At 50.4% G+C, this 27,032-nt stretch overlaps 2 protein-coding genes across 2 annotated transcripts in view; one reads left to right on the forward strand and one right to left on the reverse strand.

Annotated features, from left to right (window-relative positions):
- LOC149367623 (uncharacterized) overlaps positions 1 to 27,032 on the reverse strand; it is a 225,783-nt gene that overhangs the window by 111,032 nt on the left and 87,719 nt on the right. Inside the window, exons 3-4 of the mRNA XM_089556426.1 lie at positions 10,208 to 10,258; positions 3,076 to 3,167 (exon numbers count right to left, since the gene is read on the reverse strand). Coding sequence (XP_089412552.1) covers positions 3,076 to 3,167; positions 10,208 to 10,258 — 143 coding nt within the window. The remainder of the gene's footprint in view (positions 1 to 3,075; positions 3,168 to 10,207; positions 10,259 to 27,032) is intronic.
- Positions 4,608 to 5,249, forward strand: LOC149367624 (uncharacterized). Its single transcript, XM_089575434.1, has one exon. The coding sequence runs from the start codon at positions 4,608 to 4,610 to the stop codon at positions 5,247 to 5,249; it is 642 nt and encodes a 213-aa protein (XP_089431560.1).

A 27,032-nucleotide genomic window follows, 5' to 3' on the forward strand; every position in this document is an offset into this window, starting at 1 on the left:
AACTCTGTTGGGGGAAATGGCAGGCGACTCAGTCCGTCCGCATGTGCTATGTGGCTACCAGACCTGTAGCTTAGTGTACAGCGGTACCCAGACAACAGCACGGCCCATCGTAGCACGCTGGGAGAGCAGAACTTTGGGACAGGTATGTCAGATGCGAGCAAACGTAGTAGTGGCTTGTGGTCAGTGACGACTTCGAACGGTCGACCCCACAAGTACTGTCTGAACTTTGTGACCCCAAACACGAGCGCTAACGCTTCCTTGTCCAACTGGCTGTAGTTCCTTTCTGCAGCTGCCAGTCTTCGAGACGCAAAAGCAATGGGACGCTCTACCCCCCCCCCCCCCCCCCGACGTCTCGCTCTGTGCCAAGGCTCCTCCCAGCCCGTAAGGTGAGGCATCTGCGGTCGGCACAGTTGGCCTTGCAGGGTCAAAATATGCTAAAACTCCAGCGGACGTAAGCAGCTCTTTCCTTTTCGGAAACCTTGCTCCTCCAGCACCACCGGGCCCCTGCCCCCAGCAAGCGGTTCAGGGGGTGCAACGCACTAGACAGGTTTCGCATGAACCGTCTATAAAAGTTGATCAGGCCCAAGTAGCTTGGTGCTGCCAGCACGGCTTCGGTCTTGGTTGGGCTCGGTTCAGCACCGGCTGCACTGATGACGTGCTCCAGATACTCCACTTTAGGTACCAGGAACTCGCATTTAGAAAGCTTCAGCCACAGTCCGACTCTCCTCAGTCGCTCCTTGACCCGGCACACATTAGCCCCATGGTCGATGTCGTTGGAGCCGGTCACCAGTATATCGTCAAAGTATACCGTGACATGGTCAGATTGTGCAGAAGGTTCTCCATCTCGCGTTGAAATAAATCCGGGGCTGACGACACCCCAAACGGAAGTCGGGTGAACTGGCACAAGCCCTTCGGGGTGTTGATGGTGACAATTTTTTTCGTCTTCGCGCAGCTTAACGTGCTGGTACGCACCTCTCAGGTCGAGCTTTGTACACTTAGCGGTCCACGTTAGCCTTGAAAACAGCTCCTCGATGCGAGGGGCTGGGTACGACTCTAGCACCGTCACGGGGTTGACTGTCATCCTGAAGTCGCCGCACAATCGAACGCGGCCATTCCGCTTTACTACGGGAAACAATGGACGCGGCCAATTTGGACGTATTTACAGGGTGGATGACTCCCTCAAGCTCCATCCTCTGCAACTCCTCGGCAACTCTGTCCCGTAGTGCGAACGCCACGACCCGCAGCTTAAAAATCTTGGTTTAGCACCCTCCTGAACGGTAATCTGGGCGGTCACGCCGTCAAGGGTGCCAAGTCCCTCCGAGAATACTTCATGGAATTGACTCACCACTTCTTCCACGGACGTCACCGCACTGACTCTTTCTGGCTTGCCGATTCCGAGCTGAAACTCTTTCATCCAACTTCTTCCGAACAGCGCTGGGCACGGGCCGTTCACGACAAAGAAAGGCAGCACACAGTCGCTCTCGCCAAGCTCCATGGTTGCCACGAACTTGCCTACCACCGCCTTCGTGTCGCCAAAAAATCCTCTGAGCTGAACCTCTGACGTCTCTCCAGTATCGCTGAGGGAAACAGCTGCGCAAGATTCCTCTCGCTGATAGCTGACACACTGGCGCCGGTATGAAGCTCCATGTCCAAAGTCACCCCATTGATGGAAACTTCGACACGCATTGGCTCTGGCCCGGCCGCTTGAAGCATCCATAGGTCGCACGCTCCCTCCTCCTCCGGCCTGTATTCCGTCACGGCCAGCTCGTCGTCCAGGTTGTGGACAGGTTCCTGTCCATTCCGGAACCTCGTTTATTCAGTCTGTGACGTGCTTGACCGGCATACTCTGGCCAGATGTCCTCTCTGCTCACACTTGAAGCAAACGATGCTCACGTGTGGGCACTGGGGTGCCCAATCATTCCCCCCTGAGGGAAACAAGACCCACTTGCCTGCTGCTTAGTTTTCACATCATTCGCCGACTCCTCATATTGTACTGGCGTCGCTTGGGATATCTGAGTACGTAATGCACGGGAATCTTTCCGTGCAGCCTCGATGGCAATGACGGTATTCTTTGCGTTTTCAAACTCCAAGTCTGCCGTTTCCAGCAGCCGAGTCTGCATTGTGACATCGCTGATTCCGCTCACGATTTGGTCCCGCAGCATCCGCTCGCAAAACGATGCGAACATGCAGTCATCGGCAAGCTTCTTTAGTAATGCGATGAAGTCGCTGACTTTCCGTCCCCCCGGTGTCGAGCAAAAAGCTTGAAACTAGCCACACCTGCCAATACCTTTGGCGAGTAGTGCTTGTTCAGGGCGTCGAAAATTGCAGTCAGGGTAGTGTCGGCAGGCTTCGTAGGGGCTAGCAGGCCCCGCAGCAGCGAGTACTTTTTCCGATCGACAGCACGTCAGAAACACAGCAGTCTTCTTCGTCTCAGCGATGTCATTCGCTGCGAAGAACAGTTCCACCCGTTCACGATGCTCGGTCCACTCCGATGTACCCGCATCGAATGGTTACACCTTCCCGATAACAGACATGGCCCATACAGGGGCCGGATAACGCCGACGCGAGCGTGGTTTATCGGTCGTCGTCAGTTGTGATAATCCGGGCCGGGATCATTTCCCGGCCAAGAGTGGAGAACAGCAGGCCAGTCGTGGGCATACCACGCAGTGACTGTCCCAGTCATATGTGCCTTTTTATTTACCGACGCTGTGGCGCCCTCCAATGATCATTAACATCATAGCTACTCAATGGAACATTTTTAATGCCCACAATTTTGAGGGTATTAAATTGGGAAATCGAATTCATCAGGAAAATATTGTTTTACTGTACTTGAAATTTTGCACAATTCCCAAGTAATATTTGCCTTTCGATTCAACTTGCATGCAAGGTTCTGTCACACTAGACTGCCTCACACCAGTTTCTTAACATATTGCCGTCTAAAAGGAACAGCAGGGCTCCCACAAATCTCTCATTTTAGCGCAGACTCCCCCGTCGCATGCAAATATGGCACTTGTACAAGCATAATGTGATATCTGGAAGATCCTCCTCAGAGCCATGCATTGCAAGGGCACTCACAGCATCCACCACCTCTTCCACGGCTGAGCGGACCAGGCTGGGAGCCTCGGGGCTTCCCGACAGGGACAGTAGGGTCAAGGCACAGCACACACCTGCACATACCAGAAGAGTTTTCGCCGGACGTTAGATTTCAGATTAGTACTACATTTTGACAGTTCCCTATGTTCAGTTTTTCTAGCATTATACGCCATGTTTCCTGATCATTCCGTGACATGTCAAGAAATAGCATACCTTGTTTCCTAATGCTGAGCGAGTGATCTCGCAGGAGTTTATATTAATACGTGGCGTATGAGAACCAGGCGGACATCATTGCCCGGTGTCCACGAATATATATATTTTAGGCCCACTTCGCCAGGTGAAAAACCAGACTTTGTGCCGAATCTCTTCTGCCCGCGCGCACGCGCAAGTTGTCGCTAGTCTTCGCCTTTTCGGCCGGACCATCGTAGCAATCGCGTGGTAAGTCGCTACAGGGCTCCCCGTCTAGCGAGGAAGCCGTGAGAAGTTGTAAACAGGGCGAAATGCACCGGCCCGGTCAGGAAGAGATGCGGCAGCATAACTATATGAGTCTTCAGCGTCGAAGTAAGCAGGCTTCAGGTGATCAACGGAGATATTGTCCTCCCAGCCATTGAGAAGCAGCAGAAAGTACTTGCTGTGCCGCTTGAAGGCCTTGAACGGGCCGGCGTAAGGGGAACGTAAGGGAGGACGCACGGCGTCGTTTCGCACAAAGACGTGCGTGCAGCTCTGAAGGTCGGGGTTCACGTACACACGACGAGTAGACTGTCTTGGACGAGGAGGAACGATGTCACGCATAGCGCTGCGTAGACGGCAGGCATAGTCCGAAATGTCAGTAGGAAGGGTTAGGGAGGGGTCGAAGAATTCACCTGGGACGCGAAGAGTGGTACCGAACGTACGCTCCGCGGCACTGGAGGACGAGTCACTGCGAAGTGTGGTCCGGATTCCAAGCATGACGAAAGGAAGGCGCTCAAGCCACGTTGTAGGGACAGAGAAAACATGAGTGAATGAGTGAAGCCTTCAGTTGTGGCGAAAACGTTCGATGACGTCATTTCATACCGGGTGGTAAGAGGTTGTTTCGATGTGGTTCACGCCGAGCAGCCGAGAGAGGTTAGAGAACAATGCGGAGTCAAACTGACGACCACTGTCAGTCATAATGGTGGAAGGTACACCACAGTGGCTAATCCAGAGAGTGAGTAGCGCTTAAGCTATCGGCTCCGCTGTGACGTCCTTGAGTAAACGGGTAAATCTGTCAACGCAGGTTAGCAGGTGTTGCAAACGCTCTGCCTCCACTGAGGCGAACGCCAAGAAGAAATGCCGTAAATGCAATGCCTTCACTATGGCGAACGCCCAGCGCATGCTCCTCACGCTTCCCCTCCTCATTCCTTCTTCCCCTCACCCTCGACCAGTCACGCTATATAAGCTGGCTGATCGGAACGCTCTTTCCATCCCTAGCGTCCGTTTGCGTTCCTTGGAAGCACGGCACGCGCAATGCGCGTACTAGCTTTGTAACAGTGGCGATGAGCTCAAAGCGAACCAACGACGAGAACCAACCTGAAACGACGTTCAAGACTGAGTTGCTGGACACAGCCATTTCGACCATGGCACAGCACCAGCTTCCCGAGTATGACGAACGCTGTGACAACTGGACGGCCTATCTGACGAAAGTTGAAGCCTACTTCGAAGCAACTGGAATCGAAGTTTCAATGAAGAAGAGGGCGTTGCTGATTTCTGCACTGAGCACACGCACAGTACAAGTACTTTCAGGGAAAGTTGCACCGAAGAAGCCTAATGCACTGAAGTACGAAGAAGTAATTGAAGTTCTAAGTGCGTATTTTGACCCCAAACGCCACGAAATAACGGAAAGCTTCAGCTTTTTCAACCGGCGTCAGTTGGAAGGTGAGTCTGTTCATACATTCATTGTTGAAATTCGCCAAATAGCGGATGGCTGCAACTTCGGAAGCATGCTCGATAGAATGGTTCGCGACAAGATAGTATGCGGCGGCAGGTCTAGTGCCCTGCAAAAGCATCTGCTGGCGAAAACAGACCTCACCCTGAAAGAAGCCGAAGCGATAGCGCTTATCTCTGAGGCAGCAGAAAAGGACGCTAACGCGATTTCTTCGAACTTGACGGCCGTAATGAAGATCAGCGCGCATCCTTGAGGGGCATCGCTTCGGGTCACCGGTTAAATCTGTCAATGCAGGTTAGCAGGTGTTGTAAACGCTCTGCCTTCACTGTGGCGAACGCCAAGAAGAAATGTCGCAAACGCGACGACTTCACCTCACCCTCGCCCGGTCACGCTATATAAGCTGGCTGATCGGGACGAATAAACGCTCGTTCCATGCCGAGTGTCCGTCTGTGTTCCATGGAAGCACGGCACGCGCAATGCTGCGCGTACTAGCTTTGTAACTGCAGGCATCGACGCTCTGGCAGGGAGGAAGAGGACCGACATTATCAACGTGGAGATGGCTGAAGCGGGCGTCCGGGGACGGGAATTCGCCCACAGGACTCGTAGTATGGCGATGGACGCTTTAGCTTGCTGACAGCGGAGGCAAGCGCGCGACCAGCGACGAACGTCTACATTGATGCTGGGCCAAACGTAGCGAGATGTGACGAGCCGCTGAGTCGCGCGAATTCCAGGATGAGCTAAGGACTTAAGAGCACCAAAGACGGCCCGGCGGTATATGCGAGGCACGTAGGGACGAGGACGGTGAGTCGACGTACGGCTAACGAGGGACGCGGCGCAGTCAGGGAGAAAGGTGTCTTCGGACATGAGAGTGTATGCTGCGTGTGCAAAGCATTCGGAGCTCGTCATCGGTACTCTGGACGGCAGCCATGGCTGTGAAGTCGATGACTGGTCGGCAGTGCGCCGTCGCATGGATTGCGGCACGCGAAGGTGTGTCGGCGACAGCGTTCGTCTTGCGGCTGACATGACGAATGTCGCTGGTGTATTCAGAAAAAACTCAAGGGGGCGCTTTGTGGACCTACAGCGCGGAGAGGCGAAAGCCTTAAGCGCGGTGTTGCTGCTAGTGTCACTGATGTGTGGTTACGATGTTAAGCTTCGCCTCCAAGTGTGGAACGCGATAGCGTCTTGCAACGCTGCCAGGCAGTCTAAATGACGCCATCGCCCGTTCGTCTCTTCGTCTTGCTTGTCGGTAAATGAGTTTTTGAGGAAAGGAAATGTATCTGTCTCACATATGTCGGTGGACACCTGAACCTCGCCTTAAGGGAAGGGAGGAAGATGGGAGTGAACGAAGACACCGTATTCATTAGACGCGCCTTTGTTCATTCCAAACCATCGAGCTGGCATGGCGGAGTGGTTACCGTGCTCGTCTCGCACTCCGGAGACCCTGGTTCGATTCCCGAACTCGACGAAATTCCTTCTCGGTTTTATTTATTTATCTGGTCTGACTAGAAAGCTTAATTAGGCTAATTGGTTAATTAAGAAATGAACTAAACTCAGTCCCACGTAGTTTGAGCATCACTATACGATTCCTTTAATTGGTTGCATGGTTACTAGCCAAAGTACAATAGGCCTCGTTTGAAACTCGCGCACTGTGACGTCACGACCATTTCGACCAATTGAAAAGCGTGACATTTTTGTCGAGAACTCCTGCTCACAACGATGAGGCATTAAAGGCTTCCGCCTTAATATAGGCAAGCTGCCTTATTTCGCGGGGATCATAAGAATTGCCACCAGAGGCCAGCGCGGACGTTAGGGGTTTGTGGTCAGTTAGCATGTGAAATGGGCGGCCCTCGAGGAGGAGGCGAAAGTGCTTGATGGCCCACTAAATGGCCAGCAGTTCACGGCCAAAGGTGCTGTAGTGACGCACGGGGGAAGCAAGTTTCTTTGAAAAGAAGGCGATGGGTTGCCATGTATCAGCAACTAACTGCTGCAACGCCGCCCCGAAAGCGATGTCTGATGCGTCAACCATGCCGGATATTTGGACGCCACATGTCGGATGTACGAGGAGCGTCGCACCGGCAATTTCTTCTTTGCTTTGAAAAGCGCGGTCAGCCGTGTCGGCCCAGACAACAACGGTGTTCGGTGCCTTGGGGCCTGAGAGGAGGCCGTGGAGAGGCTGCAGTATGCTAGCACAGCGAGTGATGAATCGGCGGTGATAATTAGCGAGGCCAAGAAATCCGCGCAGTTGCCTGATGGTGGACGGCTGAGGAAACTCACGGATGGCTGTGACACGGGTAGGGAGCGGGCGAATGCCTTTGGCATTTACGCGATGACCGAGGAAATCGAACTCCGCGACACCGAACTCGCTCTTGGGACCATTAACCACAAGGCCGAAGTTGCTGAGGCATGCGAGCATTTGCCGTAGGTGGAGCTTGTGAGCCTCGGCGGTGGGGCTGAAGACGAGGATGTCGTCGAAGTAGGGAAAGCAGCATGTGAGACCTCACAATGCCTGTTCGACAAAACGTTGAAAGGTCTGGGCGGCATTGCGGAATACTCGAACAGTCCGAAGGTTGTTACAATGGCGGTCTTCGGAATATCCGAGGGTTCCATAGGAATCTGGTGGTATGCTTTCACCAGGTCGACCTTGCTCAAGAGAGTGCAGCCGTGCAGTGCCGACGTAAAATCCTGGATGTGAGGATGGGGTAACGGTCTAGTACAATGGCCTTGTTTAAAGCATGGTATTCACCGCACGGTCGCCAGTCACCGTTCTTTTTTTTGGGGGGGCACCATGTGAAGTAGCGAGGCCCAATATTCGAGGAGGGACGAATGAAGACCAGGTCCAGCATGTGCTCGAACTCCTTTTTGGCGACGGCCAGACGATCCCGAGCAAACACGGGAGGGCCCATCGTGACCATTAGGTGTGTCACGCTGTGGATGACTGATGAGTGGAGTGAGGGTGGTCGAAAAACGTCCGGAAATTCAGTAACGACGCCTGACCAAGGGTCGGAAACGGAGGCGTGCGCCTGGAGAAGCCGGAGCGGTGGAGCTCTACAGGAAACGCCTTGGATAGCTAAGCTCTTCTTGGAGTCCAAGGTGCGGCAATGCTGCATGTCGACGACGAACTTGTAGTGCCACAGAAAGTCGGCTCGGATTATTGCCTGGCGCACGTCCGGGATGGCAAACACCCAGCGAAAGATGCGTTTGAGACCGATGTCGAGAGTCACCAACTTTTGATGATAGGTACGTATGGTCGATCCATTAACAGCGGTGAGCGGAGGCGAAGCAGTAGGACGGCGGCCCTCGGCCAGTGTAGGATGAAGGACACAGAGCTCGGCTTCCAGTGTCGATGAGGTAACGAATCTTGGTGCTACGGTCAGTGACATAGAAGAGGAGACTTCATCTTGGGCCGAGAACACCGGTCGCCGTCAGCGTGCCGCCCGACCGTTTCCCGCGTAGGGCTGGCGGCATTGCCGTGCACGAGAACCGTAGCGACGGTGGTACCAGCAAATCGCAGCTGAAGGGGCAGAACGGCGGCTGGCATGACTGGGGCTGGAATGATGATGTTGCGAAGAACGCGTCCGGCGTCTGCGGACAGAAGCAACATTAGCTGTAAGCTGCGCGACTGGCTGGGTGAGCTCCGCGTTGACATCGAGGAGCCGGCAATGGAGATTGCCAGCAGCCGCACTGGCGGTCAGAGAGTCGGTGGGATGATGCATTGTAGCCACGGAGGGAAAACCGACTTGCATGATCTTGTCGGCTAGGTGAGCCAGGGAGTCCAAAGTCGTGGATGCAGACGCAGTCACCAGCATGCGCACCTGCTGTGGAAGGCGCTGCAGGAAAAGTTCTCGCAGAAGGGCGCTGTCGGCATGTGTATCCAGGTCTCCAGCCAATGCGCGCATGTGACGCAGTAAGTCTGTAGGTTTGCGGTCACCGAGCTCCTCGTAGGCAGCAAGGTGCTGCAATTGACGTTGTTCTGTGTCGGTGGTGCGCTGGATGAGCGTAGCCTTTAGATGGTCGTAAGGTCGCTCGGCGGGGGGAGAGCGTAGAACGTCACTGACAACGGTAGCAGTAGTAGGCGTGAGCGCTCCGACGACATGGACGTACATGGTCAACTGCGAACTGACGCGGTGACGACAGAACATTGATTCTATCGCAATGAATCAAACCTCGGTGTCCGGAGTGCAGAATTCGTGAAGCTTGAGGGCATATACCGCCGAGTCAGGAAGGAGTGGCTAGGTTGGCGAAGAAGGCGGCGCATCGGGGGCGAATCCGAGGCCATGGCGCACACGGGGTAGAAAAGGCGAACAGGGCGGGGCTCGGGCTCCGAGCAGCGGGAGGCCTAGCAAAGCGGCTGAGGCAGAGGCCTGGCGGGAGCTGAGAGCGAAGGCACGAAGTCCGTAGTCGCCAATATGTGGCGTATGAGAACAAGGCAGACATCTTCGCCCGGTGTCCACAAATATATATATAGTTTAGGTCTTCTTTCGCATTCTTAAGAGACTAGTAGGATCTTTTTTTCTGTCGTTGTGCCCCACATTAAATGATAATACCTTATGTAGGACGAAAATAAGGCATAGTAAACAGCTAGCTCTGCGGACGTTGGAAAGACGTGACAATTTTGTTTGTTTATTTTAAAACAGCACAAAAAAAAGACAAGAACGCATGGAAGAGACACACACGCACACACACACAGCGCTCATGCGTACATCTCTTCCCTGTGTCAGTGCCTTTTTCGCACCGTTTTGAAATGGACTGCCAACAACTCGCGCAAGCTTGCACATCAGCTGATTTCGTTTCAGTATACCAGTTATCTAACATCTATTTCGTCATCGAACACAAAATTTCTATGAATAAAAGTTTGGAGGGAAAATTTTCTTTTGGCACCGAGGGGTGCGAGTGCAGGGTCAACTTGTACACGGCAATATACCAAATACATAGCGCATTATCACCTTTGCAGAGTGCTTTACAACGTGCTCGCAAAAGCTCCGTATATTAAGCACCCCCTTTTTGAAGCCTCAATTTTAGGGAAAGAAGAACAGAATTCATGGGAGTATACACAGTAGTAATAATGCACTTAATGTTGCTAACAAATTGCAAGGCTGTTTTTATTGATTATTTCACACGGTCGTGACCAGCACACTATGTGCTTTCCTTTGCTATCACAGTCGCAGAATAACCGAGGTGGCACAGCTGACGCCTGTTATCATGCGCGCTTACCGTCACAAGCTGCTTTTCTGGCTTCCGGATCAGGCGTGTGGGCCATGAAGGCTGAGCAGAGAAGACGGGGGAAAAGAAATATTTCAAGCACTGCTGCACCTTGGTCTGACAAGAAGCAAGCATTTTTAGTCATCTGTCCTTTGCCAGCTGCGGCCACCGTATCCCCACAAACATCTTAATCTCATCATGTAAAAAATAGCGCACAGGGAACACACGGGACGGAAAGTAAACGACGCAGACAAGCGCTAACTCGCAACTGAGGTTTATTGCTGACGCGCGCAATATAAGGTAGTCACTTTAAAAACATAAAACAAAAACAACCACAAACAGTCCCTCCTGGAAAGACCAAGTCAGAGGAAAAAATTGAAATTGAAGCATCAGGCGCCACTCATCGCTGTGGAAGATCAGTTAAAAAACCATTATCAAAAAAGGAATTCAATGCAACGCTGAGGCTAAAAAATCGATTTCACAGTCTGCCAAGTTAACAGAGGGCTCACTGATACACGGATTCCGACATTTCCTAATATGGTATGCCTCCATTATCTCGCGTACACGCTGATCTCGATGTCTGAAAAGTATGACAGTACTAGAAAAAATCGGTTTACAAGTTTTCCCCTTCTGCTCTTCTTTTTTGCTACATTCCCGGCAATGCTCAGGAAGATTGCCATAATGATCTTTTAGGGAGTTACGGTGTTCACCAAGCCTAACGTTGAGGCATCGCCCCGTTTGTCCTACATAGACAGCTCCGCAGGACAACGGTAGTTTGTACACTACACCCAAGCTGCAGGGAACAAACGGGGCGCGGTGCCTAACGGTGCATCCGCGCTTTTTTCGCTTATCCGCGCTTTTTTCGCTTAGAAGGGGAAAACTTGTAAACCGATTTTTTCTAGTACTGTCATACTTTTCAGACATCGAGATCAGCGTGTACGCGAGATAATGGAGGCATACCATATTAGGAAATGTCGGAATCCGTGTATCAGTGAGCCCTCTGTTAACTTGGCAGACTGTGAAATCGATTTTTTAGCCTCAGCGTTGCATTGAATTCCTTTTTTGATAATGGTTTTTTAACTGATCTTCCACAGCGATGAGTGGCGCCTGATGCTTCAATTTCAATTTTTTCCTCTGACTTGGTCTTTCCAGGAGGGACTGTTTGTGGTTGTTTTTGTTTTATGTTTTTAAAGTGACTACCTTATATTGCGCGCGTCAGCAATAAACCTCAGTTGCGAGTTAGCGCTTGTCTGCGTCGTTTACTTTCCGTCCCGTGTGTTCCCTGTGCGCTATTTTTTACATCATGAACGTTATCCAACTTGCCCAACTTTCCGCTTTGCTTAATCTCATCCGCCCACCCACCTAACTTTCTGCCGCCCCCTGCTACGTTTGCCTTCTCTTGGAATCCACTCCGTTACCCTTAAGGATCAGCGCGGTTATCTCTGCCTTCTCATAACATGCCTGCCCATGCCCATTTCTGTTTCCTGATTTTGACTATGATGTCATTAACCCGCGTTTGTTCCCTCACCCATTCCGCCCTATTCTTGTCCCTTAACGCTACACCTATCATTTTAAGATAGATAGAAAGTACTTTTATTCATGTCAATTATCATGCAACATAAATCAGGCCTACCAAAGCCTCAAAGTCTTGAGTGGCAGCGCCTGGCAGACAGCGAACATTGGCAAAACAAAGGAGAATAGAGGCGTTGCAATGAACTTAGCAAAAAAAAGCTCAGCAACGCAGAGAAACAAATATACAACTATTACAACATCGAGAGAGATGACAGTAATTTGAAATTAAGACAGTAATATAGATTAAATAATTACGGGGCAGGAAGCAACGCGGAGACATAAAAGTTTTTATCAGTGTGTATTTAGTTTTCATGCGGAATGCACTAGGTGTCAAGCTATTGAAACAGGCAAGTACATGATAATGACGTGTACGCTTTCCATACCGTACCGCTTTCCGTAACGTGCAAGCCTTATTTGCCGCCTGTGCGTCCATGCATGTGTGTATGCGCACGTGTAGGTGTGTGGCGACACTCGACGGCGCCTATTTAGAAAAGATGGCGTCCTCATGAAGCCTGGCCGTTAAATTATTAATTGGTCGCGCGAGGTTGGTACATGAATTGCACAAGTCCCACCAATGGCAGCACCTGCCATCGCAGGTGCTGCCGTGGCGTATCGCTCATCCGCTGCACCAGGAGTGGTATAAGGACTCCTAGGGATCTATAAACGTTAAGTAGAGAAAGATCAATTCTGAACACATGAGCATGGAAGAATATGAGCTGGAAGAAAAATTACCTTGGGCCCCTCCCAAAAGACATTCCTGGCTACGTGCTAGAGTTCAACCATTTTCGTTAGCCTCGACATCTCTGCCCCATGGGTGAGTACCGGTAAGATACAGCTGTTGTATACTTTCCTCTAGAGGGATATTGGTCAACAGCCTTTCATGATCTTAGAGAGCCTGCTCAAATGCGCCCCACTACAGCCCTCCACTCCTCGACCCCTTACGTCGAGTTCATCCTCTCCCGCTGCGATGTTATGCTGTGTGTTGCCTGTAGCTGAGAGTGGCGTTTGCAAATGCCTACTCTAATTAATCGCAACGGCAGACTCTACTGCGCGTGAAAACTGCGGGTGCGACTAGATAATTGATCACCTACTTTGTGACTGCTCTAGGTTCGAGCTTGAGCATGTCGTCCTGGCTGCAGCGCTCCGCCACTTAGATCCTCGTCCCCTTACCAAAGCCAAGATTCTGGGTCCTTGGACTAAACGTTCATCTCAGAAGAGAGCTGTGAAGGCGCTTTTCAAGCTCTTTACGGACACAGGATTGAGTTCGAGGTTTTAAAGTTTCAGAGTGTGCCCTGTGTGCCAGAGATGTCCTACAGACACGTCAAGAAGTAATGCACCTTTTCTCTCGCTCCTTTCTATCTCTCCCTCCGTTCCCCATTCCCAAGTGTAGGGCAGCATACGGGGCATCGCCTAGTTTATTTATTTATTTATCATCATACCCACAGCGCCATTGGCTGGCATTACAGTGGGGGGGTAGAAGAAAAAGTACACAAATGCCACCGCGTGCAGGTGGTTGCAAAAAAAAAGATAACAATGAGATAGAAAGAACACGGAATTATTATACACAAAAAAATGTCACAGCATGGAAGAAAATGAATCATTTGATAATATGGACACTACTTCCTCAGGCAGCTTGTTCCATTCAGAAACCGTTTTGGGGAAAAAAGACATTTTAAAAAGGTCAGTCCGGCACCTGTATTCTTTAACTTTAAGTGAATGATCTCTTCGTAAAGACACGTAATCAGGGTTGGCTATATATTTGGTTCTGTCTATTCCAGTTCTAGAATGAAATATATTATGAAATAATTTTAAACGCAGTACTTTCCTACGTTTTTGAAGTGAGTCCCAACCCAAAGATTTTTTCGCGCTCGTTACACTAAAATATCGCCCATAGTTATTGAAAACAAAACGAACGGCCAAATTCTGAACTCTTTCTAGCTTTTGAACGTCAAGCAAGGTTTTCGGATCCCAGACTGTGCAAGCATACTCAAGTATGCTTCTAACGTTTGAATTATACAGCAGTTCTTTAGTCTTTAAAGGGAAAAATTTAGCGTTACGTCGCAGGAAACCTAAAACACGACAGGCTTTGGCAGTAACGAAATGCACGTGACGATGCCAAGACATTGAACTTGTTAAATATACACCAAGATATTTAAATTCCAACACTAAAAGCAGTCTGCTATTATTTATGTTATAAGTGAAAATATGGGGAACCTTCTTTTTAGTGAAACACATATGTACAGATTTTTGTAAGTTAATATGCATTCTCCAGTTCTCACACCACTGGGCCACTTTACACAAATCCTGTTGTAATGCATCGCAGTCACTTTGATCGTTAATAATTCTATACAATACACAATCGTCCGCAAAAAGACGCATGTATGAAGAAATACCTGAAAAGATGTCATTCATGTAAATTATGAACAGCAATGGGCCCAAGACGGATCCCTGAGGCACCCCTGATGTTACAGCCACCTCATGCGATTGTTTCCCGTTGACAACAACACATTGACGCCTAACGCTCAAATATTCCTTTATCCACCTAATAACGTTCTCATTTATGTTGTACCAGTATAATGTTTGTATTAATAAGGAATGTGATACAACGTCAAAGGCCTTCTTAAAATCTAGAAAAATACAGTCAACAGAATATCCCTTATCTAAAGCACTTGACAGGTCGTGTACAAATTCGGTAAGCTGGGTGACACACGAGTAACCACTGCGAAAGCCATGCTGATTAGTATTTAATAATGAATGTATACTAAGATGATTCATAATACTAGTATAAAACACATGCTCTAAAACTTTGCATAATACACTGGTCAAGGACACTGGTCGATAATTTGAAACAACATTCCTAGGTCCCGATTTATGTATAGGTACAACATTAGCAAGCCTCCATTCATCAGGTAAGGAGCCTTCCTGTAATGACTTTGTGAAAAGAATTTGAAGGTACCTTGAGTTAACCTCTCTGCCTTTCCGTCCATCATTCTCTCTCTCTTACCAGTTCCAGCACCTTCCAACCAGTTGCAAATGGTGGTTCCCTTCCAAGACTGTTAAACATTACTTAGTTTTGTGCAGTTAATACATTCAAGAAATTATCACAGCTGTAAAGTTCTACCTCAGGCCTCTAGGACAAAATTTTTCGAAAATTCTCTGGTTGGTTGGTTTATGGGGTTTAACGTCCCAAAGCGACTAAGGCTATGAGAGACGCCGTAGTGGAGGGCTCAGGAAATTTCGACCACCTGGGGTTCCTTAACGTGCACTGACATCGCACAGTACACGGGCCTCGAATTTCTCCTCTAAAGAAATTCAGCCGCCGCGGCCGGGATCGAAGCCGCGTCTTTCGGGCCAGCAGCCGAGCACCATAGCCACTGAGCCACCGCGGCGGCCGAAAATTCTCTCTTTGCTCGGACCATTGAAGGTTGCAATGGCTTGACTGCGGATGTAGGGTGCCGTAACTCCATATATGAATTGTACACAGCTGTTTGCTCCCCACAGCAATGACCCTGGTGCTGCGGATTCTTCTTGAATAGAGAATAAAGAATTTTTAGGCCCACCGTTCTGCTTTCCCTGTCTAAGTCATTGATCATGCTTTGCAATTCATCCCGTGAGTGACTAAGCAAGGCAATATCATCCGCAAATCCCAGATTACTAAGGTATTCTCCACTACTTTTATCGCCAATTCTTCCCAACCGGAATCCTTTCTGGTTAACATCCCTGCCTTTCCCTCTCTCTCTCTCTCTTCCCAATCCAGGATTCTGAATATCTCCTGTAAAGAGGGTGTGAACAGCATAGGCGATTGGCGAGATCGTGTCTCCCTGTCTAACATATTTCATAATAAAGCAAACAAGGGAAGGGGAATGAGGGGCTCGTTATAAATATGAAAGAAGCCAACAGCCACACAAACCAAGGGGCACAGGGGATTTTTAATTTTTCTATTTTATTTTTTTATTTTGTGGTGTTGATCAATTTAGATATTACTGAACATGTTGTCGCTTAAAGCTAATTGATTAGAAAAGCAGAAGAAAAAACAACCACTGCCGCCGGTGGGATCCGAACCCACGACCTCCGAATTACGCGTCCGGTGCTCTACCTCTGAGCTACGGCGACGGCTGTCAAATCTTCTGCTTTCGGGGGTATTTATGTTTTACAAGTAACCTAACCTTGAGAGTGTTCATCAGCGCCACCCACGTTCATAAGCGGCGGACGTAGAACGTCCTGAGTTACCGCAGGTATGAATGACGTAGAACGTCATCGAACGGAGAGGGTGGAAGCTGCGTGGAACCCTCTTATGCTTCCTATGGTGTCAAGGCTGCCAGAACCGAGGCCCTCACTAAGCAATTAAGCAAACAAGGGAAGGGGAATGAGGGGCTCGTTATAAATATGAAAGAAGCCAACAGCCACAGAAACCAAGGGGCACAGGGGATTTTGTGGTGTTGATCAATTTAGATATTACTGAACATGTTGTCGCTTAAAGCTAATTGATTAGAAAAGCAGAAGAAAAAACAACCACTGCCGCCGGTGGGATCCGAACCCACGACCTCCGAATTACGCGTCCGGTGCTCTACCTCTAAGCTACGGCGACGGCTGTCAAATCTTCTGCTTTCTAGGGTATTTATGTTTTACAAGTAACCAGGACGTTCTACGTCCGCCGCTTAAGAACGTGGGTGGCGCTGATGAACACTCTCAAGGTTAGGTTACTTGTAAAACATAAATACCCCCGAAAGCAGAAGATTTGACAGCCATCGCCGTAGCTCAGAGGTAGAGCACCGGACGCGTAATTCGGAGGTCGTGGGTTCGGATCCCACCGGCGGCAGTGGTTGTTTTTTCTTCTGCTTTTCTAATCAATTAGCTTTAAGCGACAACATGTTCAGTAATATCTAAATTGATCAACACCACAAAATAAAAAATAAAATAGAAAAATTAAAAATCTTCTGTGCCCCTTGGTTTCTGTGGCTGTTGGCTTCTTTCATATTTATAACGAGCCCCTCATTCCCCTTCCCTTGTTTGCTTAATTGCTTAGTGAGGGCCTCGGTTCTGGCAGCCTTGACACCATAGGAAGCATAAGAGGGTTCTCACGCAGCTTCCACCCTCTCCGTTCGATGACGTTCTACGTCATCCTGCGGTAACTCAGGACGTTCTACGTCCGCCGCTTATGAACGTGGGTGGCGCTGATGAACACTCTCAAGGTTAGGTTACTTGTAAAACATAAATCCCCCCGAAAGCAGAAGATTTGACAGCCGTCGCCGTAGCTCAGAGGTAGAGCACCGGACGCGTAATTCGGAGGTCGTGGGTTCGGATCCCACCGGCGGCAGTGGTTGTTTTTTCTTCTGCTTTTCTAATCAATTAGCTTTAAGCGACAACATGTTCAGTAATATCTAAATTGATCAACACCACAAAATAAAAAATAAAATAGAAAAATTAAAAATCCCCTGTGCCCCTTGGTTTCTGTGGCTGTTGGCTTCTTTCATATTTCATAATAGGAATTTTATTCTTGTCTCTATGGTGCACTACGATAGCTATGCAGCCATTGTAACTATCTTCACAGAGGACAACAGAGCAAGGTATGGAATCAAAAGAAAAATGATTCCTGTAATATTAAGAGACAGGAAGACAGCAGAGTGGGTGAGGGAACAAATGTGAGTTCGTGATATCCCAGTCGAAATCAAGAGGAAGGAATGGGCTTGGGCAGGGCATGTAATGCGAAGGCGAGATAACCGCCGGTCCTTAAGGGAAACGGAGTGGATTCCAAGCTAGGGCAAGCATCGAAGGGGGCAGCACAAAGTTACGTGGGCAGATGAGATTAAGAAGTTTGCAGGGATACGATGGCCACAGCTGGCAAAGGGCAGGGTTAATGGGGAGAGTGTGAGAGGTCTTTGACCTGCAGTGGGCGTAGTCAGGCTCCTGTTCCTACTGCTGCCCTGCGCCCTGCCGCCACCGCCCTGCTGCCCTGTTACCACCGCCCTGCGACCGCCACCCTGCTGCCCTGTCACCCTAATTCCCTGCCACCGCCATCCTGCTGCCCTGCCTCCACTGCCCTGCCGCCGCCACCCTGCTGCCCTGTCGCCCTGCAATAGTCACCCTGTTGCCCTGTCGGCCTGCTGCCATCACCCTGCCGCCGCCACCCTGCCTCCATGCTGCCACTCTGCTGCCCTGTCGCCCTGCCGCCGCCATGGTGGCAGCGGCGGCAGAGCGAGGACGCCCCCCTAATCTGCTCTTGCTTCGCCTCCCAGGCCGGAATTCAAGCCTTCTCAAGCAAGAATCGCGCAATCCTGCGTGGTCTGTTTTCAAGACTGACGTCACACCTGCGTACCCTTGCTGTGCTTCTGGTGGCTGTAATTCGCGAACGAGGCATTTTGGTGGCAGCGGCGGCAGAGCGAGGAGGCCCCCCTAATCTGCTCTTGCTTCGCCTTCCAAGTTGGTGCTGGCTAAAATTTTTTGGTTTATTTTGTCTGCCGTATTTCCTTCCCGCACTGCCACCGCTGCTGCCACACTGCTTGTGTTCTTTGTTCGTTTTTATGCTGCGCCGAAATGTCTTCTGTATGCCCATCTTGTGACGAAGCCATACCAGCGGATGACCCTGCTGTGCGCCGAATGTAAGTGGAGCTATCACCTTGGTACTTGCTCGGGCTGGTCGGAGGCGACTTTTAGATCTAAAGGTGAAGCAGGTCGCAAATCGTGGCGTTGTGTGCCTTGCCGCAACTCGAAGGTAAAACCTAGTGGGAAGGGTTCCGTTTATGTAGAACTAGCTGCAAGCCTCGCTGATATTGTTCAGAAGTTGGACGCGCTCGCGTGTTTGCCGTCTCATGTCGAGGAAGTAAGGGCATCCATAGAAATGATGTCAGCCTAATATGATGCCATCCTAGAGAAACAGGAACAACAAGACAAGGAAATAGGTAGCCTTAAAAAGCGCGTCCAGAAGCTAGAAGAGAAAAGCTGCGACAGCAGCACCGTTGACAAACTGAAACTGTCTGTAAATGAGCTAGAGCTATATAGCAGGAAGCACAACATTGAAGTTCACGGAATTCCCGTTTCCCCTGAAGAAGACTTGCTAGCTAAATTGAACGATGTCGCTGAAACGATCAAACTGCAAGAACTGAAATCGAGTGACATAGATAATGTTCACCGTCTCCCTGCTAAACCGGGGAAAGTACCCACGATTCTTGTACGTTTCTCACACCAAGCGCTTCGCGACAAGTGGCTCGCAGGCCGTATAGCTTTGAGAAGGGCCAACTCTTCTGTTTCCATATCGGAAAACCTGACGAAGTACAACAGAAACCTTCTGCAGTTGAGCCGGGACTGGGCAGCAGCAAACGGCTATCGCTTCGCGTGGCATGCCGGTGGTCGCGCACTTATTAGAAAGAAAGAAGGGGAGACTGCTATTCTCATTCGTAGCCCGGCGGATTTTGCTAAACTTGCGAACGCGTGATGTGAACACCACTTGGATGTTTGTTCAGTTATTTTTTGTTATATTTTTCAATGCTTCATTTTCTGCAAAGTCCAGTCTGTTCATCGGACCTGGCTTTCCATTGCAAAACTTCGCAGCAATGTTTCAACTCTGCTCATTTTAATCTGCGTTCAGGCAGAGGGAAGCAAGACGACATTGAGTGTTTTCTTGCTGAAGTGAAGTTGCCGATTCACGTTCTGTTGTTCACGGAAACATGGTTTTGTACTGAGGACGAGACATTTAGTATCCCAGCTTATAAGAGTTACTGTCTGAACCGCCAGGGTAAGCGAGGAGGTGGCGTATCGCTGTTGATCTTAAAAGATATGGAACGTGAGCTGCTGGATGAATTTTGTTGTGTAAACGCCCATTATGAGGTACTTACACTCAAATTCCGTTCATATGTGTTTACTGTGTGTTATCGTCCTCCATCTGACGATACGAGTGTTTTCCTTTCTTTTCTGGATTCCCTTGTTGAGTATGTAAACCAACATAAGTATAATATCGTTCTTGGTGGTGACCTAAATATTAATCTTTTATCGAGCAGCACGGTGAGGCATAAATTAGATTTACTGTTAAATGTTCACTGTTGTCTGAATGCTGTGAATGCGTCAACGAGAGTAACGAGTGAATCGGAAACATTACTAGATGTTTTCGTTACAAATATAAATCCAGCTCATCTAACATCCGCAGTAATCAGTTTACAAATTAGCGAACATCTACCCATTTTCCTATCTGTGAACCATACACTTAATATCAAGAGAAGGCCGAAAGAATATTCTTACAGGGATATTAATCCTTCTACACTTTCTAACTTTCGTGAACATATAGCCGGCGCGGATTGGAGTGATGTTTTTTCTGAAAGAAATGCCGAGGTAGCGTATTGTAAATTTATTACGATATTTCAGGAAATATATTCTACCTGCTTTCCTCACAAAGTACACAATCCCCCCCCCCCCCCCCCCCCCGGCAGGCTCGTAAACCGTGGGTCAGTTATCAGTTGCTTAAACGGGTAAAAAAACGTGACAAAATGCACAGCAATTTTTTGAAAACCAAATACCCTGACGCATTGAAAACCTTCAAATCATTCAGGAGTAAGGTGACAAAGAAGCTTCGAGCCGCGAAAAAACTGAATTATGAGAACCTGTTTCTCTCGTCGAGAAATAGTTGCGAGGCGACCTGGAAGAAATTAAGCTCAATCATAGGGCATACGCCAGAACCGTTCACCAAAATTACTCTTCACGGAGTAGATTGTGAGGGACCCGAACTGGCGAACGCATTTAATGACTTTTTGGGCACCAGTCATCGTCAGGTCTCCACAAATATATTCGGCTGTACGCGCTCAGCCAGGTTGGGATGGAACAGCGCTGCGCCGGCCTTGCAATTAAGCAGCCATGAAAATCCAGTCTGCGCGTGCTTGGCAGGCGTACTGGGACAGTCGTCGTCTTCGGTTGCCGGACCACGATGGCACGCTACAGAGCCCCCCCCTCTGGCGATGAAGCCATGAGCGAGGTGTGAATGGCGAAAAGCGGATAGGCTTGGCGCAAATCGTACGCGACGAGGACTGGCACGGTCGTGAGGGAATGCAGCGGCACAGTTAGCGATGACGTCGGTGTCAAGATGAGCAGGTTTAAGGCGGTCAACTGAGATTGTGTCCTGCCGGCCGTTGATGAGCAGGAGAAAGTGCTCAGGAGCACGCCGGAGCACTTGGTACGGACCATCGAATGGTGGCCGTAAGGGCGGGCGTACGGCGTCGTGGCGAACAAAGACGTGAGTGCACCGCTGAAGGTCGGAGGGGACGTGGACACGACGGGAATACTGGCGTTGACGTGGTGGAACTACACAGCTCATAGCGCTACGTAGGTGGTAGGCGTAATCTGAGACGTCAGCAGGCGTGGGTGGTGAGGGACACGGAGACACGGAGAGTAGTGCCAGGGACACAGAGAGTAGTGCCAAACGTTAGTTCTGCTGCACAGGTAGAAGAGTCACTGCGAAGTGCAGTGCGGAGACCAAGCAGGACGAAGGGTAGGCGCTCAATCCATGGCGAAGGAAAAGCGGACGCCATAAGTGAAGCTTTCAGCTGCCGGTGAAAACGCTCAATGACACCGTTGGAAATCGGGTGGTAAGAGATCGTCTTGATGTGATTGACGCCGAGGAGCCGAGATAGGTTAGCAAATAAGGTGGAGTCAAATTGACGACCACGATCAGTCGTAATGGTTCAAGGGACACCGTAGCGGCTTATCCACAGTGTGATGAGTGCTCTTTCGATCGACTCCGCCGTTATGTCCAGAAGGGGCATCGCTTCAGGCCATCTCGTGAACCTGTCAATGCAGGTTAACAGGTAGCGGTGGTTCCCGCAGGTAGGAAGGGGGCCGACAATGTCGACGTGCAAATGGCTGAAGCGGGCGTCCGGGGACGGGAACGTGCCAAGCGGCGTCGCAGTGTGTCGATGCACTTTGCTTCTCTGACAGCTCAGGCACGCGCGCGACCAGCGGCGAACGTCGACGTTGATGCGAGGTCAGACATAGCGAGCCGTGACAAGGCGCTGTGTTGCGCGAATGCCAGGATGGGCCAAAGAATGGAGGGCATCAAAGACGGTTCGTCGGTATGGTGGAGGCACGTAGGGGCGAGGCCGACCGGTTGATGTATCACAAACGAGGGGAACGGCGCAGTCAGGGAGCAAGACGCCCTGCAACACTAAAGAGGTGTCGCGCGTGCGAAACCGTTGCAACTCGGCATCGGCTCGTTGAGCAGCAGCCATAGCCGTGAAGTCGATGACTGGCCGTCCATTGTCCGTCGCATTGACTTCAGCACGAGAAAGAGCGTCGGCAACTATGTTGGACTTGCCGCTGACGTGACGAATGTCGCAGGTAAATTCGGAAATGTAGGCGAGCTGCCTGATTTCGCGAGGAGCGTAGGAGGTACTGCTGGATGCTAGCGCGGACGTCAGAGGTTTGTGGTCAGTGAGGATACGAAATCTGCGTCCCTCGAGAAAATGTCGGAAGTGCTTCACGGCTGAATATATTGCTAGCAGCTCTCGGCCGAAGGTGCTGTAGCGGCGTTCAGGGGGCGCAAGCTTCTTGGAAAAGAAGGCAATTGGCTGCCAAACACCAGCGACGAACTGTTGTAATACCGCGCCGACAGCAGTGTCCGATGCGTCAACCATGACGGACGTGGGCGCGTCACATTTAGGATGAACCAGCAGCGTCGCTCCGGCAATGGCTGCTTTGATGTCGCTGAATGCGCGGTCAGCGGCATCGGTCCAAGCAACAAGAGCGGTCGGCTTGCCGTGGCCCGAGAGAAGGTCGTGGAGAGACTGCAGTATTGCAGCGCAGCGAGGAATGAAGCGCCGATAATAGTTGGCGAGGTCAAGAAATTCGCGCAGTTGTCGGGTGGTGGTGGGCCGGGGAAACTGACTGATGGCGGTGACACGGGCCGGCAAGGGGCGAATGCCATGGGCGTTGACGCGATGGCCGAGAAAGTCCAACTCAGCAACGCCGAACTCGCTTTTCGGTCCGTTGACCACGAGACCAAAGCGGCTGAGTCTTTCGAGCACTTGACGCAGGTGGAGCTTGTGGGCCTCTACCGTAGGGCTGAAGACGAGAATGTCGTCAAGGTAGGCAAAGCAGCACGTCAAGCCGCGTAGGACTTGGTCAACGAAACGCTGAAAGGTCTGGGCCGCGTTGCGAAGACCGAAAGGCATCCTGAGATATTCAAACACGCCAAAAGGTGTAATAATGGCGGTCTTCGGGATATCCGACGGTTCCACAGGAATCTGATGATATGTCTTCACAAGATCGACTTTGCTGAAGATTGTGCAGCCATGTAGAGCCGATGTAAAATCTTGGATGTGGGGAATCGGGTAGCGGGCAGGAATTGTGGCCTTGTTGAGGGCCCGGTAATCGCCGCACGGCCGCCAGCCGCCGGTCTTTTTGGGCACCATGTGGAGAGGCGACGCCCAAGGACTGGAGGAGGGGCGGATGAAGTCAAGCTCTAGCATATGCTCAAATTCCTGTTTGGCGACAGCGAGGCGATCCGGTGCGAGGCGACGAGCGCGAGCAAACACGGTCGTCACAATATGATGAGTCACGTTGTGAGTGACTGGCGCTTGGAGGGACGGGGGTCGGAAGACATCTGGAAACTCAGCAAGGATGCTGGACCAAGGGTCGGAAACGGTGCTGTGCGCCTGGAGGAGCCGGAGTGGTGGAGCGCGGCAAGAGACGCCTTTGACGACTAGGCTTGTTTCTGAATCCAGTATTCTGTTTTGCCGCATGTCAGCTAGGAGCCTGTAGTGCCATAGGAAGTCGGCGCCGATGATTGGCGTGCGCACGTCCGCGATAACAAATACCCAGCGAAAAGTACGGCGGAGTCCGAGGTCAAGCGTTACCGACTTCTGGCCGTATGTCCGTATGGTGCATCCGTTGAATGCGGTCAGAGGAGGAGAGTCTAAAGGACGGCGCCGCTCAGCCAACGTAGGCGGAAGAACACAGATCTCGGCACCAGTGTCGATGAGGTAGCGGACTTTGGTTACACGGTCAGTGACGTGGAAAAGGCGACTGGATCGCGGGCCGAGAACACCGGTCGCCTTCAGTGTTCGGCCGGACCGTTTCCCGCGAAGGAGCAGGGCCGGCGGCAGTGGCGTGCGCGAGAGCCGTATCGGCGGTGGAACCAGCAAAGGGTCGTCGAGGGCGGAGAACGATTGCCAGGAAAACTGGGGCTTCTACGGCGGGGTGGAGACGACGAATGCGGCCGGCGAGCACGAAGAGCTGCAACTTCAGCTGTAAGCTGCGCCACCTGCCGGGCTAGCTCCTCATGAGTAGCAGTGAGACGGGTATAGCAATCGTCAGGAGCTGGGCTCGATAGCTGAGGGGCAGGAGGGCGATGAAGTGTTGCAAGGGAGGGAAAGCCGACGTCCATGATCTTATCCGCAAGCGTAGCCAAGGATTCCAGGGTCTGAGACGAAGACGCGCTCAGGATCATGCGCACCTGCGGAGGCAGGCGCTGCAGGAAGAGTTCCCGCAGGAGCGCGCTGTCGTGGGAAGTAGCCAAGTCTCCAGCCAGGGCGGTCATGCGACGCAACAGCTCGGTAGGTTTGCGATCTCCAAGCTCTTCTGAGGTAAGGAGCTGCTGCAGGCGACGCGGCTCCGTTTCAGTAGTTCTCTGGATGAGCATCGCTTTGAGATGATCGTATGGGCGATCGGCAGGCGGAGAGCGCAAGACGTCGCGAACAACCGCAGCAGTAGCAGGCGTGAGCGCACCAATGACATGGTCGAACATGATCACCTGTGACGTGATGCGGTGCCGGCGGAACAAGGCCTCGATTGTGAGGAACCAAAGTTCCGAGTCCGATGACCAGAAGTCGGGGAGCTTGAGGGCGGAGACCGCGGGCTCATGAAGTGGCAGCGTGCGAGGCGACGGAGACGGCACAGGAGTGGAGGGATCCATGGCCAGTGCTTACACGATGGAAGGTAGGCGGGGTCTCGAGCTCCGGGCAGCGGTAGGCCTAGCGAAGCGGCTGATGCAAAGCGCAGGGCAAGAGCAGAGAACGAAGACGCGAAGTCCGGGTCACCAAATTTGTGGAGACGAATCGTGGGCACCAGTCATCGTCAGGTCTCCACAAATATATTCGGCTGGACGCGCTCAGCCAGGCTGGGATGGAACAGCGCTGCGCCGGCCTTGCAGTTAAGCAGCCATGAAAATCCAGTCTGCGCGTGCTTGGCAGGCGTACTGGGACAGTCGTCGTCTTCGGCTGCCGGACCACGATGGCACGCTACAACTTTTCCATTTTCATAGCTCAACCCTCCTCATCTTACGAAGACTTGCCGCTCAATTATTCTCGCAATAACTCTACTGTTTTTTTAAATCCTGTTTCAGACGATGAGGTGGTTGCGGGTTTAAACAGCCTTAATAACAGCAAATCTGTAGATAGTACAGGCATTCAGATAAAGCCAGTTAAATTTGTTATTCATGGTACATCAAGCTGTTTGACACATATTTTAATATATGCATCTCAGAAGGGGTATTTCCACGCATCATGCAGTCTGCGAAGGTGATAGTATTGTTTAAAAAAGGCGATAAAAACGACCTTGCTAACTATCGCCCAATCTCTATCTCGCCTACCTTCTCAAAAGGTTTCGAAAAATTAATTCTCACGCGTCTTACATCCTTCATCGACCGTCACAATATGTTAAACCCCGCTCAGTTTGGAATCAGGAAAACCAGATCAACTGAGCTTGCCCTTCTCACGCAAAAAGAGTATATTTTAGAGAATTTTGAAGAAAAGAAACTAGTGCTAGGCGTCTTTTTAGATTTCTCAAAAGCTTTCGACAGCATTAATCACAAAACGTTACTCAATAAACTATGCCGCTATGGTATACGTGGTACAGCCTACTCCCTTATATCTTCTTACTTATCCAGTAGAACACAGTATGTTGAAATAAATGGTTTTTCCTCTGCAGTGCAGCCCGTCATCTCAGGAGTTCCACAAGGAAGTTTTTAGGCCCCTTCTTTTTATTGTTTACATTAATGATATTGTCAGCATAGATCCATCTGCAAAATACATTATTTACGCCCACGATACCAGTCTGTTTTTCTCTGATCATTCAGGTATGATCTATCGAGCCGTGCTAACACGACCTTAGGCAAAATTGATCAATGGGCATCTAAGAACAGTTTAAAACTTAATGTAAATAAAACAAAAGCCGTACTCTTCCACCCCAAGAACAGATTATTCGAGTTATCCCCACTCATACTCAACGACAGTCAAATAGAAGTTAGCAAATATGTCAAAACGTTAGGCGTCTATTTTTCAGACAATATGTCATGGGATGCCAATGTAGAATACTTAGCCACAAAGCTCTCACGCACTATAGGTTACTGTACGTCGACATCTTTCAGTATTTCCTCTCTCGATTAATATTCTCCTATGCAATGCACTCTTTTCCTCTATTTTAAACTATTGCTCACTAGTGTGGGCGACCACAACTGGAGAAAATATCACCAAGTTATTACTGCTACAAAAAAGAGCAATCAGACTAATTTCTAAAGCTCATTTCGCCGCACACACAGGGCCATTATTTGAGCAACTAAAAATTGTTAAAATGACATCTTTGTACAACTACAGACTTTCCCTACTTTATAGTCAAGGCATCACCAAGAAGGACGACACGCTAACATTATTAGCGGTGCTTCAACAAAACATCAATACACATAACATCCGAAATCCAGAACGTTGGCATATCACTGGCTGTCGCACAAACTATGGCAAGCAGATGCTTCGTTACAGGCTTCCTGTTTTACTCAATCAGCCCTCACGCAATAGTCGGAAAGATTTTACAGTTGTTTCCGTGAAACAATTCCGTCAAATGTTTTTGTGAAGTTTGTCCATGTCCTCATTTAGTGCTTTGTACACGATGTACTTTCATTTTTTTTGTGCTTTTTAACTCAAATTTCATTCAATTTTGATTCATTGATGTAAAAATTCAATCAGTTGATTTATCCTGCGCTGCCAAATGCCGTTAGTGAGGGGGCAGTTGCCCCGTCAAGCTGCTCTCTGAAGCAGCTTTTTCGCGGCTGCTCATTTCGTTGTAAAAGAGGAAAAATAAACTATTATTATTATCCCGCTGTCCTATCGCACTGCCGCCACCGCCCTGCCACTGTCACTCTGCTACACTGCCTCCCTACCGCCGCCACCCTGCTGCCCTGTCGCCCTGCTACCGTCACCCTGCTGCCCTGTCGGCCTGCTGCCATCACCCTGCCGCCGCCACCCTGCCTCCATGCTGCCACCTCAATGCCGCTGCCACTCTGCTGCCCTGTCGC

The sequence above is a fragment of the Amblyomma mixtum genome, chromosome 1, assembly GCF_055824585.1.
Source record: "Amblyomma mixtum isolate Tamu chromosome 1, ASM5582458v1, whole genome shotgun sequence".
Lineage (NCBI taxonomy): Eukaryota > Metazoa > Arthropoda > Arachnida > Ixodida > Ixodidae > Amblyomma > Amblyomma mixtum.